At 37.9% G+C, this 19,217-nt stretch overlaps 4 protein-coding genes across 6 annotated transcripts in view; 1 reads left to right on the top strand and 3 right to left on the bottom strand.

Annotated features, from left to right (window-relative positions):
• LOC106107263 (serine/threonine-protein kinase par-1-like) overlaps positions 1 to 10,400 on the top strand; it is a 38,291-nt gene extending 27,891 nt beyond the window's left edge. The window contains exons 10-23 of one of the 2 annotated variants that reach the window (XM_013288043.1): positions 483 to 532; positions 631 to 744; positions 1,270 to 1,371; positions 2,289 to 2,366; positions 3,042 to 3,180; positions 3,450 to 3,541; positions 4,470 to 4,561; positions 4,875 to 4,971; positions 5,455 to 5,533; positions 6,008 to 6,853; positions 7,376 to 7,482; positions 7,911 to 8,004; positions 8,103 to 8,245; positions 8,322 to 10,400. In XM_013288043.1, coding sequence (XP_013143497.1) covers positions 483 to 532; positions 631 to 744; positions 1,270 to 1,371; positions 2,289 to 2,366; positions 3,042 to 3,180; positions 3,450 to 3,541; positions 4,470 to 4,561; positions 4,875 to 4,971; positions 5,455 to 5,533; positions 6,008 to 6,853; positions 7,376 to 7,482; positions 7,911 to 8,004; positions 8,103 to 8,245; positions 8,322 to 9,929 — 3,641 coding nt within the window. In that variant the 3' untranslated portion in view covers positions 9,930 to 10,400. Of the gene's footprint in view, positions 1 to 482; positions 533 to 630; positions 745 to 1,269; positions 1,372 to 2,288; positions 2,367 to 3,038; positions 3,181 to 3,449; positions 3,542 to 4,469; positions 4,562 to 4,874; positions 4,972 to 5,454; positions 5,534 to 6,007; positions 6,854 to 7,375; positions 7,483 to 7,910; positions 8,005 to 8,102; positions 8,246 to 8,321 lie in introns of both variants that reach the window. The other variant, XM_013288042.1, reaches the window with a different exon arrangement.
• A 2,448-nt stretch (positions 10,401 to 12,848) lies between these two features.
• On the bottom strand, positions 12,849 to 15,332 carry LOC106106925. Its single transcript, XM_013287583.1, has 7 exons — positions 15,321 to 15,332; positions 14,976 to 15,114; positions 14,642 to 14,832; positions 14,003 to 14,163; positions 13,727 to 13,786; positions 13,411 to 13,487; positions 12,849 to 12,939 (listed from the first exon to the last, which is right to left on the bottom strand). The coding sequence occupies exons 1-7, from the start codon at positions 15,330 to 15,332 to the stop codon at positions 12,896 to 12,898; spliced, it is 684 nt and encodes a 227-aa protein (XP_013143037.1). The 3' UTR covers positions 12,849 to 12,895.
• Positions 15,333 to 15,893: 561 nt separating this feature from the next.
• LOC106106982 lies at positions 15,894 to 18,309 on the bottom strand. 2 transcript variants are annotated; one of them, XM_013287646.1, is made up of 5 exons: positions 18,069 to 18,309; positions 17,780 to 17,970; positions 16,389 to 16,543; positions 16,076 to 16,132; positions 15,894 to 16,007 (listed from the first exon to the last, which is right to left on the bottom strand). In XM_013287646.1, exons 1-5 carry the CDS (start codon positions 18,205 to 18,207, stop codon positions 16,001 to 16,003), a joined length of 549 nt encoding a protein of 182 aa, XP_013143100.1. In that variant the 5' UTR covers positions 18,208 to 18,309; the 3' UTR covers positions 15,894 to 16,000. The 2 variants fall into 2 exon arrangements, with proteins under 2 accessions (XP_013143100.1, XP_013143101.1); XM_013287647.1 differs by having other exon boundaries at positions 17,780 to 17,945; positions 18,069 to 18,301.
• LOC106106984 (peptidyl-prolyl cis-trans isomerase CYP18-2) lies at positions 16,784 to 17,487 on the bottom strand. Its single transcript, XM_013287648.1, has one exon. It carries the CDS (start codon positions 17,318 to 17,320, stop codon positions 16,805 to 16,807), a length of 516 nt encoding a protein of 171 aa, XP_013143102.1. The 5' UTR covers positions 17,321 to 17,487; the 3' UTR covers positions 16,784 to 16,804.
• Positions 18,310 to 19,217: the final 908 nt, after the last annotated feature.

Raw genomic sequence — 19,217 nt, 5'->3', positions numbered from 1 at the left:
GATGGATGTTTGTTAGTTTGTAGCCTAAACCGACTATACTTTGACATGCGTCTTAAAATTGAATTAAAAAAAACAATCATATAATCTATGTTGTCTTAAATGTTATGTTCTATATGTGTGCCTAATTCCATCGAGATCTGTGCAACAGTTTAGGCTACAACTCTAACATCCATCCATCTAAACTTTCACATCTCACTAATATAATAAGGTCCCCTCTCGGGCGCCCTTGTGCCTAGTCACTCCATGAAGCATCCACCGAAGCGACTTAAGAGCTCGGTGACCCCCAATCCGGTAATAACGAAGTAACGGCTCGTGTCAAGGCTCCTGGGGGAGTCTTCGAGCTTAGTTATTCATAAACGAGGTTTAGGCTAAGCGCCTGCGTTCGGCCTCAAGTCCGGTGAAGCTGTAAATGTCTCTTCAAGGCAAACATTGGCCATTTAAAACAAAACAAAATAAAATAAGGAAATATTAATTAATTACAGACTCGCTGGATTCTAACAGAAGTCAGCCGTTGGATCTCACTAGCTGTAAGGTAAGTAATTATTTAACCCACTTGGAAAAGGAGGAGGTTCTAAATTGTTTAATTAATCGTAACAGGAGGAGGTAAATTGTGTGTTTAATGTATTACAGAACACGGAGGAGGAGCAGATGGAGGCGGAGGAGTGCAGCTCGCAGGAGTGCCTGGTGTCCATTCCCTGCGAGCCTGTCGACTACGTCATGGATAGAGACGATAACTTGGAGAAGGTAAATCTTACTAATATTATAAATATGATTATAGAGGGATGGATGTTTCTTAATACAAATCTTGCTGGAATTTGACATAGATGTCGAACATAATTTGAAAAAAAAAGTACTAAGTAATTAATTTTTTAATTTTATGCGGGTAAAACATAGTGGTACATAATATAAAAACCTAAGTTATAGTTAGTTTATTTAAGCTCCAATCCTATCTATCTTAAGTTAGTGGACACGCTCACTGCGGGTTGAATTTTTCTTAAATATATTTTTATAAGTTCTATCACGTTTTCTTAATTATAAAACTTACTGCAAACATGCTGTAAGCATAGTTCATTTAATTCGATAATGTCCGTGTGACGAACAAAAAAACATACTAAACTTTTTTATATTAAAAAAACTCGAATTAAAGATTCCACTGTGGAATTCTTTTTACTATAGTTAGTTAATGCAATTTGTTTGTTTTTGCCAAGACCCACTTTGGGTCGCTGCGCCAACACAGTAAGTAGTAAGTAAGTAATTTGTTTGTTTTAGTTCGGAGAGTGCGGCGCGCCGGCGGCGGAGGAGCGGCCCGCGCCGCCCCCGCCCTCCGCGCGCCGGCACACCGTCGGCCCCGGGGACTGCCGCCACGCACAAGTACACAAGGTTTTTATATCATAAGGTGGCAAACGAGCAAACCCGGAAACGCATCTGTAGTTCCTCTAGTATTGCGGATGTCCATGAGCGTCGTTACCCACCTCTGTGTTTGCCCCTTCTCTTGTAATAAACAGCGACCTGAAGTCAAACTGGCAAAGCGACCCCCGCCCAGACATTTGTTATAGCGGTGTCTACCCTTAATCGACGGAGGAGACGCAGATAAAGATGGTTACCCTTCCTATGCGTCTCCACCTTCCCTTCCCATCGTTCTCTTATAAGAAAAACGGTGGGAAGGAAAAGGGACTAATATTGGGCCTCCAGCACCACACTCATCAGACGGAACGCGGAATTGCTCCCACTTCACGCCTGTATTATGTGTGGTCGTGGTAATCCACCGCGAGAGCAGACCCTACAGTGCGAAAATGTAAAAGTGGGACCACTGTTAATCTATAAATCTAAATAATAGATCTATTCAAATATCTTGTTGGCTCGGAACATGGTGGCAGAACACAATTTTAAGTGAAATACGCGTTAGCCGTGGAGTTGCTAAAGCCGTAGTATTCAATGTAACAAATTACACTTAGCTGTTTTATTTATAACACTAAAAACTTATATAAGCATTTTAAACGTATTTCTTATTAGAATGTATTCATGATCGGAAGATATGACAGATATAGTTTATAGTTAATTATGATATATTCAAAAACTTAATAAATACAAGCTTCAGAAGTTTTGTATTTGTATATTTAGGGACAAGGGCAAATATGTATACTTGTTACATTCATGTGGGAGGACGGTATATGACTGAGCTATCAAGATATTTGAATAGATGTATACTATAAGAAATTATCCGATTTTGGTAAAAAAAAATAGATAATAAAAGTTTTTTTTAATGTATTTCTGTGTATTGTTCTCAGCCCAGCGAGCTGTCGGGCTGCGGCGCGGCCTCCGTAGACCTACGCCCTGCGCCGCTCTGCGTGTCCGCACACTTTAATGTAATGTTTTATATATTCAAAAATTTTACCTTTATGTCTACGTACAATTAAAAAAACTAAATATTCTATGTCTTCTTCCAGACTATCCTCTACATCTATACTAAATTTCATCGAGATTCGTTCAGGCGTTTAGGCTACAAACTCTAACAAACAAACATCCATCTAAACTTTCGCATTTATAATATTGGTAAGATGTGAAAGTTCAAATGGATAGATGTTAGAGTTTATAGCCTAAACTGTTGCATAGATTTCGATGAAATTTGGCATAGCTATAGAAGATGAACATGAGAGCGTCGGTAGCTCAGTGGTTTAAACACTTGACTTGTAATCTACAGGTCTTAGGTTCGAATCCCGCCGTACCAATGTAATTTTCGATTTTTCGAATTTTCATATATACATAATTTACCCGACGTTCTTACGGTAAAGGAAAACATCGTGATGCCTGCACATATCAGCGAAGAAATTCAAAGATATGTGTGAAGACGACCAACTCGCGTCAGCGTGGTTGAGTATGGCCTAGTCACCCTAATTTAGGGTAGGCTCCGAGCCCTTCGGTGGGCACATATAGTGAGCTGGTGATGATAGAACATAAACAGGAAGAAAACATAGAATATTTGATTGTTTTGTTTCTTTTAATTCAGTATTATAGTTTGTATAAATATATTTGTATAGCAGCAAGCTTCGCCGAATGTATCCCTGTTGCCGAACACGAACTTGGCGGCGAAGTTACCAGCGGTGCAGCACCAGCCGCCGAGATACTTCAGCGTTAAAGACCAGCACCTCCTCAAGCCGCCGCACGCCATGCAGACACACGGTATACACATAGTATATTTATCTATTTAAAAAAACTTGTTACCTAACTGATTAAGTAAATTTAGTTAGGTAAATGGAACATGCCGGAATGACGAAGGAAACGCATAAGGGAGATATCCTCTCTATTTCTCTCCTCCTCTCCGTTCATTAAAGGTGGGCGCATCTGCTATTGCAGATGTATATAAGCTCGCTATTTCGGCGAACTCAAGTGGCCGCCCGTTTGTCATCTTATGATATAAAAAAATGTTTATAAAATTAATGTTTTTCCAGCGTCTTCGTTCGGTCGTCGTGCGTCAGACGGCGGCGCGCACGTGCCGCGCTGCGCCGACCGCAGCTGCTGCCGCTCCGCGCCCGCGCATCATGTACGTACTGTTAAGATAATAGGGAATATGCATGTATTTTTTTCTTTTTTTAAACGATTCTACTTGTTATAAAATAAACAAAAAAAATTGACGCGAAAATATTCAACCATTGAGCTAAAAATAATAAAATAAAATTACGACCATTTTCCAGCGACTAAAACGCGACCGGAGTTGTCATGAGACGATTGACGTCAATCGTCTATTCCATTCATAACTTACGCTCAGATGTCACTTCGACGTAAAACACAACAAAGTTTCTCAAGGTCAAAAAGTCAAAAATCGATTCATTTTTATTATTCCTAGTACAAATAAGTGGTAATTAATAATTATATTCATTAATTTTTTTTATTTTAAAGTTGGTTTTAATACCGTGTTTACAGTAAAATACTTCAAGAGTGTATTTCTATATAAACTAACGTAAATGAACTGTGTATTGACAACACAGCGCCGCCATATTAGATAAGCCTCTTGCTTCGACCAATAGTGTGCGTTTTAGAACTTAGCGAGGGAATTTGAAAAAAGACACTTTTTAATGATTAAATTTTGCCACTAAATCACATTATATTTAAAAAAATCCTTGCAGGAATGTTTTTATAGTAATAAAGTGTACTTAAAAAAAGTTTGGTACAATTTGGCGTCATATGCATATTGCCTATTATATTGATTGACCACATATTTTTTTTTTTAATTTATTTGTTTAATTATTTATTTTTAATTTACATGATTTCAAATAAATTTCTTTGTAACACTCGACTTGTACTCTACAGGTCTTGGGTTCGAATCCCGCCTTGTAGCAATGTGATTTTTGATTTTTCGAATTTTCATATGTACATAATTTACCTTTATTATAATAGTATAGAAGTATAGATAATATTTACATAGAAGATTATAATGTGTAATTTGTAAAATAAGTAATATTTGTGTCCAGGTGTCGGACAGCGGCACGGGCGCGCGGCCGGAGGACGGAGAGCGCACTGAGGAACAAGCTACCGACTCCGTATACAATACTAATTTATCAAGGTAAACACGGTTAAAATAAATAACTTCGCCAAATGGGCAAAACAGTTTTTTTAGTAACAAATCGAACAATTAATCTATCTGGTACACTATACTTGCTAACATATAATTTGCTGAATTATTTCTTGTACAAACTTTATTGTAACAATAAAAAAGTTAATTTCTCTACTAGCCCCCCTAACCCTCAGTTTTATAGCATTTTAGCAAATTCACTAATATTGAAGTGTTATTTGTGTTACCTTTTCATATCGTAGTATTCTTAGTTAAAAAAAATTGGAACGATTAAATTTGTATGTATGTTTGTATGGATGTATAGATACATGCAGAGCCGCGGCAGCAGCAAGAGACACACGATAGTGACGCCAGAGGACGCTGCGAACGTGGTCACCTCCACCTCCTGCATCGGACCTATGGTGAATACATTCAAATATACTAATACAAAAGATTGGATGGATGGATGTTTGTTACTATCTCCATTTTAATGAAATTTGACAAAAATATGGATAAACACAGGGTACTTAAGTGTTTTTAAATTACATACGGACGGTGTCGCGGTCAAAAGCTAGTACAAATACTTAAGTTTGATTGGATGTTTTTATTACATATCTTCAAAACGTCTGCACAGATCTGGATTAAATTAGACACAGATGTAGAATATAGTCTGAAAGAAAGCGCAGTCTAAGTTTCCTATGCAAAATCGCTAAAAGAATCCAGTATATTTATCTTACTAATATCATAAAGGCGAAGGTTTAGATGGATGGATGTTAGAGTTTGTAACCTAAAATCTAAACGGATTTCAATGATGATTATAATTCCACGCGGCCGAAGTCGCGGGCTAAAACTAGTATACAATATTTCTGTCTACGTGATAAATGAATAAGTATTTTCTCTTGCAGACGAGCACCTCTCCCTCTTCAACAGCCAACATTAGAATGAGACGGACAGGTCTCCTCACGGTGACGGAGCGGCCGCCGGGTGAGTGCATCTCTCTTACACTGCATACAAAATTACTGTCGTCTCTTTCACTCCTTTAGAAGAAAGGGACAACAGTATGTTTTGTAGTCGAAACTAGTTTGTTGGAGTGTTGTAGCATTAGTTGTGAAACGATTTTTGTATACGATTTTTTTTAAGTTTTTTTTTTATAGTGATGAATAAATCATCGTTATACAGAAGTTGTTTGTAGATGTAATAATAGCTTGTATTTTTTTTTATAATGTTTTGCAGCTGGAGTCTTCAAATGTTTGCAAATAAATTGATTTATGATACTTGTAATTAATAATTTTTTTTTTCGCAATTTTATTTGAAGACTCTTTTTTTCTCACTTATCAATTTTTAATATTTAATAGACACATGTTTTTGATATTTTACGTTGTATGCATTTAGTAGTGCATGCTGTTTTAATTTGCATTTTATTTGCTAATTTTTATTTTTTTTACCACAACCCTTCAGTTATAAGCCCAGAGCTGGTTATGGAAGTTGAGCGGCGAATGAACAGGAACTATTTACCACCTTCGATACAAGGGGGATATCAGTACCAGAACCAATCAGGGTACCAAAGTCCACCCACTGGTACGAACCAGACACCCGTACCACAAACTCCCGCACAAGGTTCTATAACAGCTGGTACACCTAACTTCACGAACCAAAACCAGAATAACCAGAAAATGATATCTTCATTAGAAACAATACCACAAGGCAGTATGATAGGGAGGAAGGGGTCGATTGTATCAGGCACCCCCATCACCAACCAAGCCGCCTCCCCCTACACACCCCCTACTGGACCATTCTCCCCCAACCATGGTTCACTCGCACAGAATCAAAATACAATAACAGAGAAACCTATCACAACAAACTTCGATAAAAATCAATTTAGCGAATACAATTTCATGAATAACGCAAATAACTTTTTAAATAACTCAAATATCTCATCGAATTACTCAAATACGCAGTTTCCAAATAACTTTGGTTCGATAACAAGTGGTATACAAATCACTAATTACCAAAACCAGACGGGATCTATTACTAGTGGGACTCCGATTGGGAATTACCAAAGTCAAAGTATGGGTTCGATTACTTGCGGGCAAACGCAATCGATTACCGCCTCGGGTATGTCCGGGTCGAATGGGTCGGGTATACCCGGGTCGGGCATCCCCAGCGGGTCTATAACCGCGGGAACGCCGTGCCAAGTGCAGCCGGGCGCCGCGTATAGCAACCAGACTCAGTACAACCGGCAACGCAAGTACTCCGGACCTCAAAGGGTTAAACTACAAATGTTAGCTACTGTACAGGAAATGGGTAAATTTTTGTTCAGTTTTTTTTAGTTTATTTTTAATTTGTTTGGTTTTTGAACGCGTGAAAGATGGAGGTTTGTAATTATTACTATAATAACTGTTTGCATGTGATAATTTTGCTATAATATTTTGGTTCAGTGTTTGCAATAGTTTTGCCTGTTTGTGTGTTTACTTTTTAACATGTTTTAGTGATTAATATAAAGAAAATTCACGTTTTTTTAGTTGAACATTTTATACAGGAAGCAATAGTAATATTTGGTCCCTTAAGCAGGATAAATTGTGCAAACATTTTATTTCCCATAACTATTTAAGGTAGTTTTGATATCACCATAAATAAACACTTTCCTGTTTAAGACTTTATTAATAAAAAAAACAATTACTTTCAATTTGCTCGTATTATTCAAGAGTCGTAACTTCATTTAAATGGTAACATTTCCATAATCATTAAAAGATACTTGATCTGTTAAGTTTAAATAAAGTAGTAGCATCATTATAACATAATTAATGAAGTTGTGTGACCGTACAGCGCGGGAGCACGCGGAGCGCTACTCGCCGGTGCGGCGCGCGGAGAGCTCCCCGCCGCGCGCCGCGCACGACCTCGCCTCCGCGCGCCTCGAGTACCAGCAGCTGCAGGTACCTCTGCGCTACTCTGCGCTACTCTGCGCTACTCTGCGCTACTCTACCGCTGCCTTTAACTGCATCCCTTCTATATCACATACCAGTTCATCGTCATCCACGTTAAATTAAAACTGTTACTGATAACATAACTTTTTAATGGTGAAAGAATTTCCCTAGCTTTTGAGTTATACTGAAAAACAGATATAATACAAATCTTTTATCTTTATATTATTACTAGCCTTCGTCCGCATGGAATTTAAAAAAAAAACAGAAAGTAGTCTATGTGTTCTTCCAGACTATTCTCTACATTTAGGCCAACCTTTATGCTACAAACTCTCACATCCATCCATTCATCCAAACTTTCGCATTTACAATATTAATATGATAAATTAAAACATAGGGAAAGTTATATTTTTGTCTCATTGTATGATGTGTGTACGTAGCGCGGACTGGAGCGACGGAGCGGCGCGGGCGCTGCCGGAGCATCCCCGCCCCGCCCCGACAGCAGACTGCATACGCCCAATACTTCCGTGCCAGGTAACGTATACACGAAATACAACAAAATACCATTAATAAAAAGTTACATAAAAGCCAATAGGTCAAAAAACGCTATGTTCATAAAAAAAAATGTATAGGTTCCCCACGGCACCTTGGCGCGCCGCCCCCGCTGGAGCTGAGCGCGCTGAGCGTGGAGGCGGCCCGCGCCGTGCTGTGCGCCGCGCGCGCCCTGCACGACCCCGCCGCCGCCGACCTGCCGCGCTCGCTCACACTCACACAGGTACCACACAACACTCACGTATACTAACACTCAACTTCCATAGAGACAAATGTTTTACCGACTGTTGTATCTCTAGGACTTGGCTCTGAAGATGGGCATCAACCTGCACAACCTGTGCTCGCCGCACGTCAACATATCGCAGGAGATAGTGCAGGCGCTGCACGCGGGCGGGCTGGCGCGCGCCGGACACGTCTCGCCCGCCAGCCCCGGCTCCCCGCTGCACCAGATCACCGAGGGCCTCAGCTACCTCCACACCGGCTCCATCACGCGCGGCACCCCCCAACCCACCGCCACTCCCCTCGACCTGCGCAGCAACCTCGACCTCGACCCCGCGTACCCCCAGCTGCACCCCATGGTGCACCCCCAGATACACATGGTCACACACCGCTCCCTCAACAACTCCCCCATATCCAACCCCGGATCCCCTCTCGACATGATAAAGGAGGAGACCGGCAACGGCGGTCACAACGGCGATACCAAAATCTTCGCACACGAATTAAGAAACGTCCAGTTCCCGAGCTACGTGTCCAATCATCCTCAGATCAGTTTGACGGACTGCCTCGGCTCCGAGATCACGCTGGTGGCCTCCTCCTCGGAGGACAGCGTCGACAGTCTGGAGAATGCCAAGTACCCTCTGCCGCAGTTCGTGATATCGGAGCCCTCCGACCTGGACGACAGACCCTCCATCACCAAGGGGATCGGGAGGAAAGTCAGCCAGGAGAACGAGACGCAGAGGGAGGTGCCGAGAGACCTGGAGCTAAATCTAGACAGAGACACGGAGATGCAGTCTCCAAGGGAAAGTGTGGACGAGACCAACAGGTTTCTGACGGAAGACGTGACGTACCCAAGACGGGGCAGTGATAAGTCTCTGGGCTTCAGTGATGACTCCCTTAGCAATGACTCTGCGAACGCATCCCCCAACTGCGAGCAGAACATCCAGTCAATATACTCGAATATTATATCAGTTAGTTCAGGGTTCAGTGAAAACAGAGGAAGCTTCTCCGAGCATAGAGAATCCTTCTCCTTCTCGGATAGAGGAAGTTTATCAGAGCGCGGAGACTTCGGACGGTCTTCGTTCTCTGAAAGAAGTGACTTGGGGAGAGGGAGTTTTTCAGAAAGGGGGGAAACTCCTCGGTCCTCTTTCTCCGCTCAAGGAGTCCTAGGAGAGGTGAAAGAGTACAATGAGGATGTGTGTATGCCGAGAGAGAGGTACGGTTTTGATCAGAACGAAGACCAACCTCGTCAGGAAGAAATTGAGAAATTGCAGCGGTCTACTATGGATTTACGTTTGACGGAGATCTGCAGACCAGAGGAGAGGATACCTATATTACTAAGTCCTCAGGAAATCTCCTGCTTTCAAGAATATATAGAAGTCGCTCTGTCTACTGTCTGTTCCCAACTCGATTCTCATCGGATAGTAGAATTATTAAAAGAAACAATTAACATGAGGGTTCCGCCGCAGAATATCTTCATAGAAACTGGAGATCAGAAGGAAATACATGATGATACGGAAGCACTAACCGGTTTCCTAAATCTAGAATATTCCGGTGGAATCCAGATCGAATTGATAATATGCGAGAATAAAACTAAAGAGAAGAAAGGTTTGAAAATGAGAAGGATTTCTGGTGATCAGAGAGAGTATGGGAAACTCTGCCAGCAGTTGATAACCAGTTTAACTGTATAACTTTAGATTTCCAAATATCGCTGTCTCTGTTACTCTCTCTGAAAAAGACAGAGATAGCATGTGTATGGAATTTCGCGGTTATCAAGATCCAATATTGATTTAATATTGGAATCTAAGTCCAAAATGTACAAGCAATTCTAATACATAAGTGAAGGGAAAAGAGTCTATATTCGTATAGATCATTTTTAATATTCTATTCCATTTTGTCGTTGAAATTTGTGATAATTATTGTTTTATTTGCATTTGCAATGTTATTTGTGTGAGTTGTAGGGGAATTTAAATATTGTCTTAAGCAGGAACTATTTTTTAAGCACTAAGTGCAAAAAATTATATAAATTTCAGGACTTATTAATTATGAAGGAATTTTGAGTGTGGTCCCGGATCTAATTTCACTCCCTTTCTCTTTACCACCCTTTTCTTATAAGAGGATGGGAAGGGGAAGTGGATTTGACGGTGGAGGAGATGCAGAAGGGGAAATATCCTCTTTATCTCCTCCGTCGTATAAGGGTAGGCAACGCATCTGCAATTACGGATGTCTATGGGCAGCGGTCGCTTTAAAAAAATCTACTATTCAATTTCATAAAACAGTATTTAAAAATAGTTGGAATAAAGAATAAAATATTGCTAAAGCCTTTTAAGAACATTTAGAAAAATTTTTCTCTGTATAAAAATTAGTAAGGCCTGAAATTATATATGCATTTTTAATAAAAAAAATGTACTATACAAGATATTTCTTGCTTACTTGACTGACTTGCAAACAAATTAAATCTTTTGCCATATTTATGCGTTATTCACGTGTACAATTATAATTTTAAGTATAACTACAAGGGACTCCACTAAAATATATTTACTGACTCACTCAGAGTCACTAAAGGACACCCTGAGTGGAGATTTCATACTAATTGCACACTTTAAATATTTTTTTAAGTACATGTCGATTTATTTGATTAAAGTTTTTAATGTCTACTGTGAAGTTAAATCTAAATGTGAAATGCAACTAATCTTTGTTATAGAAATCTCCACTAAGGGATATCTTTAGGGATCTGAGTGCAGCAGTCAGTGGACATGTACAGCTTATTTACCAATGTTAATATTATTTTTTGTATTATGTTAAGCTCCCATAACGAACATTTACTATTTATTCCAAAATGTTTAAGTTTTATGCTTTGTAAATATTTTTTTTTAAGTCTTAGATAAGTTGTATTTAGGTTTTTGTATATAATGAATTAGTTTTAGATAGATCGTGCCTTGACGGCAGGTCGAGAGGCGCCGGTTGTATGAAAATGTATGGATTGTATGGATTGTATGGATTGTATGGACGCTAGCGCGCGGGCGCGTTGCGGTACATAAATATATATGTAATTTACATTTAATTGTATATAAAGGAACATATACACAGACATATGAACAACAAAATATAGGACTGTGCAAATACGCTTTGTCATTTTTTTTTAGTTTTTCAAACTAAGCATTTTAAATTGTACCTTTTTAAATATACTACTGTTATAAAATTTGATACGAGGACTTTAAAAAATATGACGTCGATCGAGCGTTAATATGAGTAATAAACGTGAATTATTATAAAACGAATATACTAAGACAACAACGTAAAAGATATCGAATGTTCCGTGGTGACGACTAGAACTGTACTGAGCTACTGAGCGAGCGAATGAACTGAGGTACTGACGGCTACAGAGCTTGTTAGCGACTGAGCGACTGAATGCAACTGAACTGCCTCACTTCTTCCAAAGTCTTTTAACTACCCCCCACTACTACTTCCGTTTCTATTTTGTAACACTACACATTTGTATGTCTCGTTTGAAAACTAAAAAAATCTACTGAAGCGTATTTGCTTTTATAAGAAACCTATTTGGTATATTCGGAATTAAGGATATCAATAACTACAAGAGAAAATCAAAATTTCAATACGTTGAATGTTTTTAAATTACGCGAACGAATGATTTTTTTTTTTATTTCTAAGATATATGTGATATTTTCCCCTACGCTGGTCCGTACAGGAAAATATTATACTTTTATGTGTATATGCTCCTTTATTTTGTTTCCAGCACGAATTGTGTCTGTGTTGTCTTGTATAGTCCGAATGACTTATCTGATCCGGGAACTGAGACACTCAAATACAATAAAATCTATTAAATTATGAAAAGCGATTTAAAAAATCCCTTTGAAATTAATAATTGTCGAAATATCCTTGTACGGTACTTTTCTCAGTAATAGCTGAACGAGAATCGAGATGAGAACGCCTTAGTTCGGGCCAAATAAGTTAATCGGACTATTGTATCGACACCGTTTTTTGGTTGTTTTTGAGTGACGGATACTGATTGAAATTCATGTCGCAGAGATAACGTTAAATCCGCCGTAAAACAAAACAACCATATTAAATGGAATTATTACAACATAGATTTACTGTATTTTTACCAGACTTAGGGCCTGTCCCACCATATTGTAAACTGATAACAATCGTACGTGTAAAATATGTGATAGAAATATCCGATTTTATTCCCTTATCTGACTTGTAATTTTTATCTGAGCCTCTTATCAGCCAGTGGTGGGACAGGCCTTAAAGACATTAATCTGTGATAGAACCTAATTGGTAATATGGTTATATTAAATTCCGTCAAATTCAGCCTTCAAAAACCGGTATTAAATCTAAGGTTGGGCTCCGTCACTCAAAAGTAAACTTTACGCAACCAACGCATGGTAGATAATACTGTATTGCCATAAGATCGCCGTGTTAACAGTTTAAATATATCTTGTAAATAATATTTTAATAAATAATTCCAATTCCAATATGTTAATTTTATTGTTTTATTGCATATTTAACATCAATTAAAAATATTTTACACAATTAGACTTATTTATTTTGAAATACTTTGAAAACACATTTTAGGTAACCTTTTTTACCCTGGTGTAATTTTACCCCAGTGTTGTTTAAGTAAATAAACAATTTATGATGTTAGAGTGGCTGGGAGTGTTGTTCCTTGCCCGCCGCCTGGAAATAAAAGAAAACAAAGTTAACGCACGAAAATATACCAAAACAATGCGTTGAACTCGTCTGCACTCTTTTACATCTTTGTTATTGCATAAAAAGTGACCAACGTACAAGTGGCCACCGGAAGTTGCCAATTTCATTAAAAAAATTAACATCATGATAAGTAAAAATTTATTCTGCTTGGAATCGCACGAGTTGCAGAATGTTTTATTTTATAATATAAGGTGGCAAACGAGCAAGCGGCCACCTGAATCCTCCGAAATGGAAAGCGACCGCTGCCCATAGACATCCGCAACTAAAGATGCGTTGCCTACCCTTCATTGACGGACAAGGAGACGCACATAAAGAGGACCTTCTTATGTTAAGTGTGTAGTGTGAGGGGAATCCCTTGAACCCTCGTTCAGCAATTCAAATACAGCTGCCAAAAATACGACGACAAATAGATGTCAAGCATTTGGTATCCATTCAAACCTGTTCCTCCGCCAGCGTCAGGCGCCGCGGTGCCTGCATCAGCTACTGTGCTTTTAGTTGACATCGGCTTCCACATACTGAAATTATTATGAACATCAAATATTTATAACAATACTTCCTTTTCCCAGTGACTCCTTCCGCGTAGAAATGAAAAAAATTAAAAGTAAGTAGCCCATGTAGTAGTAGTAAGTAAGTATTCTAGACTATCCACTACATCTATGACAAATTTCATCGAGATCCGTTTAGCAGTATAGGCTACAAACTCTAACCAACATCCATCCATCTAAACTGTATAATAAATACAATAAATACTTACATGACTTTCTTAGGTGTCGGTATATACCTCGCAGCTATTGCTCTAGCCTCCAAAATCTCTCTGTAACTCAGCAATATATTTAATATTTTTATCACACTTTAACCTATTTTATTTAAAAAATGTGGATATTAAAAGATTTCTCAAAATCGTAATAAAAAAATAATCATCTGAAAGTGTCGGATGTGAGCGATGACCTGAATATCAAGTTTGCAAATAACCGCCACCTAACACTAGATGGCGCTGAAAGTATGAAAATTGTAACAAAATGTAAAATACTTGAGCAACTTGACGCTGATCTGTGCGGAGGGCAGGCGCGCCTCCGTTGGGTTGGAAACCACGATGATGGACTCGTCCGTGATCTCCCTGGGACCCCACTGGTCCTCCTCGCCGTTAAACTCGTTAGACGCCACGTCGTAGTAGAAATCATTCGGGTGATCCTAGCAAGAATGTAAAATATGCTTGTAGCTTCCGATTTGATTAATAAAAATATCCAGTATAGAAATTAGTAAACATGTTATTAAATTTGATCAAGAGTCCCTACAGACTAGACTTTTTATTGGCCGATTTTTTTTTATAATAAAGGGGGCCAAACGAGCGGCGAGAACACCGAAGTGGTCAGCGACGCCCATGGACATCCGCAACACCAGAGGAACTACAGATGCGTTGCCGGCCTTTGAAGAAATGATAGGCACGCTTCTTGAAGGACCCTAAGTCGTATTGGGTTTGCAATACCGCCGAGGACAGACAGGCAGAGGACAGATCGTGAGCCACGGTAATGAAGAATCTTTAGTGACAATTATGGTCTATCTATAAAACCTACCGTGAGACGAGTGAGTGGCTTTGCACCAGCTCAACTGCTTGCTCTCACTTATATCCATTCACGCGCAGATGAACTTTGGCTATCATAAAACCTACCAGCGCCAAACTGGGGAATGCTAGGAACGTGTCGGCAAACTTCATGAACCGTCTGCGTGGCATAGACCTGCGCAGGTAACGCAGCACGGGGCGCGCCACGCCGCGCTGCAGCAGCGACAGCAGCCGCAGAACCTGCTCCACATCCCAGCCCTCCGCGTCCCTATAGCCCAACGGCGCTTGGACGATAGAGGCTGGTACAAACAAAAAACAGATTTAAAAGACGGCTTTAACAACGACATAAGGGACACTGTGGCGACCCTTAAGATTCGGGCCCTGGGCAGTTGCTTTAGCCTAATGGTACAAAGCCCAGTGTTTTTTCGATACAATTGCTTACCCTTGATCTTGATAGGCGGCAATTCCTTCAGCTCATTGAAGAGCCGGTTCTTGTGGTAGTGAACCAAACGATCCAGCCAGCCGCCGCGCTCGATGTTCACGCCCAGAGATGTCGACACACACAGTAATAGCACACTGTTCTAAATCACAAACAAATGTTATTTGTCCATGATCTAATCTAAAGATGAAGTATTTTTATTTTAATAAGTGAAAAATTACTGGACCGATTTCAAAAATTCTTTCACCATTAGACATTACAGAAGGCTGCGTTATCAATAACTTGGCTGTATTTATTCTTTGATGTTTTGTTAATTCGTCGCGATCTAAGTAAATAAAATAAACTTACAACAAAGAACATTTTAGATCTGAGAACTCAAAACATGGTTTAATTCGTGTATTACCGTAAAAGGTTATTAAACAACTTTAATTAGGTGTTAAATTAAAATTAAGTTTACTGTTAAAAGGGGTGTAAAATGTTTAAAAAAATATGCATAATGTAACGTAGTATTTAAAATTTAATAAACTCTGTTTTTTATCAGGACATCGTAAATAATAATAACGCTACTGGTGCTGCCATCTATCGAATTGTAAAAGTACATATTGCAGCGCTGATCTTACAACCGTATTTATCCGTCAATTCAAATAACTAATGATATATTGCAGGTTTTAGAGGCTGGCAAGATGTAACAAATTTTACACATATCTTATTTTTAAATATTCCATTAGGATTAAGGGACTTAAATCTACCAATGTAGGATATAAAAGTGAATTTATATTCTAGAAAATTACTTTCTACTTGTTCTGTCCCCTTTGAAAAACGGTACGCGTAATCTAACATCAGGTTGCTTTCTGTTCCATTATCTTAATTTAATAGGTGTCTTTATTTTAATGAAACAAATAAATTCTTTAACCAATTTATTTATGTTTTAAAAGTACATTGTTTCTGTTATAATTATTTTCCTGTGCATTCATTTTATATTGTTCCTTTCAAATATGTTGTCTTTTCCAATTTCAAAACTTGGTCTTCTAGCTCCTGGAAAAATATAATTGAGAATATTTTTTTGTTATTATACATTGTCCAGTCCACAAGTTTAAACTTACAATTTTGTGGTTGACGGTGTGGATCTTGCCGCTTTAGCTCTTGCCTCCATTGTCTCCCTGAAAGACACAATTAATATAACTACTGGAATTTTGAGCACTAAGTACTAGTGTTGTCGAAATTGTGACATCTTTATCACTCTCTTAAAAAAAAATAGAGATAGCAACTTTTAATGCAAATGGTACAGTGGCAATTTCTGGATACAGATTATATTAATATGCTTCTACCATTCTTTGCCTACACTGATCTGTACAAATGGATAAGCCATTGAAATTGACAGTATATTTTTGGTCCCACTTAAACTTGTTCAAGTACCTGAGTAATTTAACACTGATTGTGTCTGCAGGCAGGCGTGCTTCTGAAGGATTGGTGATGACTATAACTGAGTTGTCTGCATTTAAACCGGAGTTCCATGTTTCTTGCTCATTATGTGTGGCATCCATGTCATAGTAGATATTATTTTCATGGTCCTAGGGAAGATAAGTGTTAAAAATATTTATAAAATGTATTTTTGTTAAAACACTACTTTTATAAAAATAAGTAAATAATGATTGCAACTTTAAATTTTAATATTCAAATTTAAGATCTATTCATAAATAATTGCGTTATTGGTTAGATTCATAGAAACCAATCTGTGCTACAACTCACCTCACACTCAACATCATATAAACATTGTAAAATTGCTGGGGTATAAAATAAATACACTAAAATACGAATTAGAAAATTTATTACTATTTTGGTATATAACCCCTTTCTATTTTAACATCATCAACAGGACAGTCATTTTTATCACATTCCACTAAGCCTATTCGTTTAACAACTGGCATACCACCCTGCACTCTCCCGAATATTGTATGTTTACCATCTAACCACTGTGTTGGAGCTAGAGTTATAAAAAACTGTGACCCATTAGTACAAGGACCAGCATTTGCCATAGACAATATACCAGCTCCAGTATGTTTCAAATCATTGGTTATTTCATCATCGAACGTCGGACCATAGATCGATTGGCCACCTTTTCCGGTTCCCGTAGGATCGCCGCCTTGTATCATAAAATCTCTTATTACTCTATGAAATTTCGTATTATTGTAATATCCTCTTCGTACTAATTCCATGAAGTTTCTGCAAGTATTCGGTGAATGTTTCCAGTACATTTCGACTATGATCGTGCCCATTGTAGTCTCTAGGACCGCTACCGGTGGCTGCCAGGATTTATCAGGGATTCCGACATTGGAGTAGCCCAACATTACGTATTGTGGAATTTGTCTTGAAGGTGAATTGCTGAAGTGTTTGTTATTACTTCGTTATAAGTTTTATAATTAGGATATTGGTATTAAAAAACAAGAAACACTTTTATAACAGCATCAAAACATAACCTAAAAATCAACAAATCAAGCACTTTTGACACTTGTCATTGCTCATCCTTGTCAAACTTTTAGAGGGAACGAGATATAAAATCGATTTGGTATTTTCTCGATGTTAAAATTAAAACCAATAATACGTGATAAAATACTCACACGAATTTTTACATTGTATTAATTATCAATAAATTAAATTAAATGTAAAAGAATTATTGAAATGATGAAACTATCGAGGTGTTTTTTTATGGAAGATTTTATTAGGTCGTACATATGGGCGCATATTGTATATCATTCGTAAATGAAAATATTAGGCACATGAAAATATAAACCTTAATGAGAACTTACTTGAGATAAGCTAGGGAAAGCTTTTAATGAATCTGCATAATTCATAAATCGACGTCCAGGCATGATTTGCTGTTGTTCAACTTCAGTCTCTGCTTTTTGGCTTGCGCGTAACATAGAAGTTAGACGCAATACCGATTCAACATCCCAAGCGGCGGAGTCTACAAAACTATCTCGGGCTTTCTCAATTGAGGCTAAAATGGACTTTTCCTTACTTTATTTTTAATCACAAAACGAATACTATAATTACATCAAAGTACTATTTTGTATAAATTAACGAAGCATATCTTACCTTTATTGGATAAAAATGTCAACTCGTCATGGAAATCTTTCTTAATTTTGTTAGCCAGGCAGCCCCTTAACAGAAGATTGATGCTGACCGACACGGTACATAACGTTACAATGCTTTTCTGTTTCATTAGGTAAATCATAACATTCGTTTTGCATAACTCTCTTCATGCGTTGGCTCTGAATTTTTCTAAATATCATTCGAGACATTGTAAACATGAAAACTTACGACTGTATCCATTATTTTTAAAGCAAATACACATGAAACTTTTTATACACTTTTAATATATTCAATCACGTGTGAAATTGAAATTTAATTAAAATTTAACGTGTTTTATATTGCCATTTTCTATTTCTAAATTAACGACATAAATTGTTACTTGTAATCGAAGCCCACATACTTTCTCTTATAACATCAAAGCAATGCTCAATGTATTTAGCCAACAATTTAAGTATACATTTTAGTAAATAAGTAACCCTTTCAATCAATTAAACATCCCTTTTAGCATCGATTTTTCAGGACCTATCGTAAACGTACATCTTTAGTTAAATGTCAAATTGATTTACACGTTGACGTCAATTTGACATTGACATTATCTGACTTGTGTTTAGAGGACGTGTCGATTGATTTTGTAAAATAAAATTTAAATAGTTTATCCTTATAAATCATTTAAATTTTGCCTTTTATGAAGCATTACATATTAGTGCAGCGGTGTAATAAAATTTGATTCTTACCATCATTGATTTATCGAAACTGGTTCGATTCGATACACCTGGAGCGTAAACAAAGACATTTTTCGTAATAATAACAATGAATGTGTCGGTTCTAAGGTGTAAATGTGTATGAGGGGTGGTGTTTTGAACTTATTAAGGATCTTAATGCGAGGGAAGTGCCTCAAGATGACCGGGGTGAGCAGGGACGCGCCGATCGGTATACAATGTTTACAAAAATTAAGCGGATGGTTGTGTCCGCGAATGCAAATCAACAGGTTAAGATGGTAAGTGAATATTTACTGTTTAATTATACGCAAATGTTCAATAATTTTGCAGTTACCAAATAAAAAAAAAACATTAACCTTGCTACTATATGATTATGTACAATGTACTATATGACATTGAAAAACACCTATGCATTTAGAAATCACACTGACGT

The sequence above is a fragment of the Papilio polytes genome, unplaced genomic scaffold, assembly GCF_000836215.1.
Source record: "Papilio polytes unplaced genomic scaffold, Ppol_1.0 DF822067.1, whole genome shotgun sequence".
Classification (NCBI taxonomy): Eukaryota; Metazoa; Arthropoda; class Insecta; order Lepidoptera; family Papilionidae; genus Papilio; species Papilio polytes.
The sequence above is the reverse complement of the archived record's forward strand: the minus strand, read 5'-3'. Positions and strand labels throughout refer to the sequence as shown.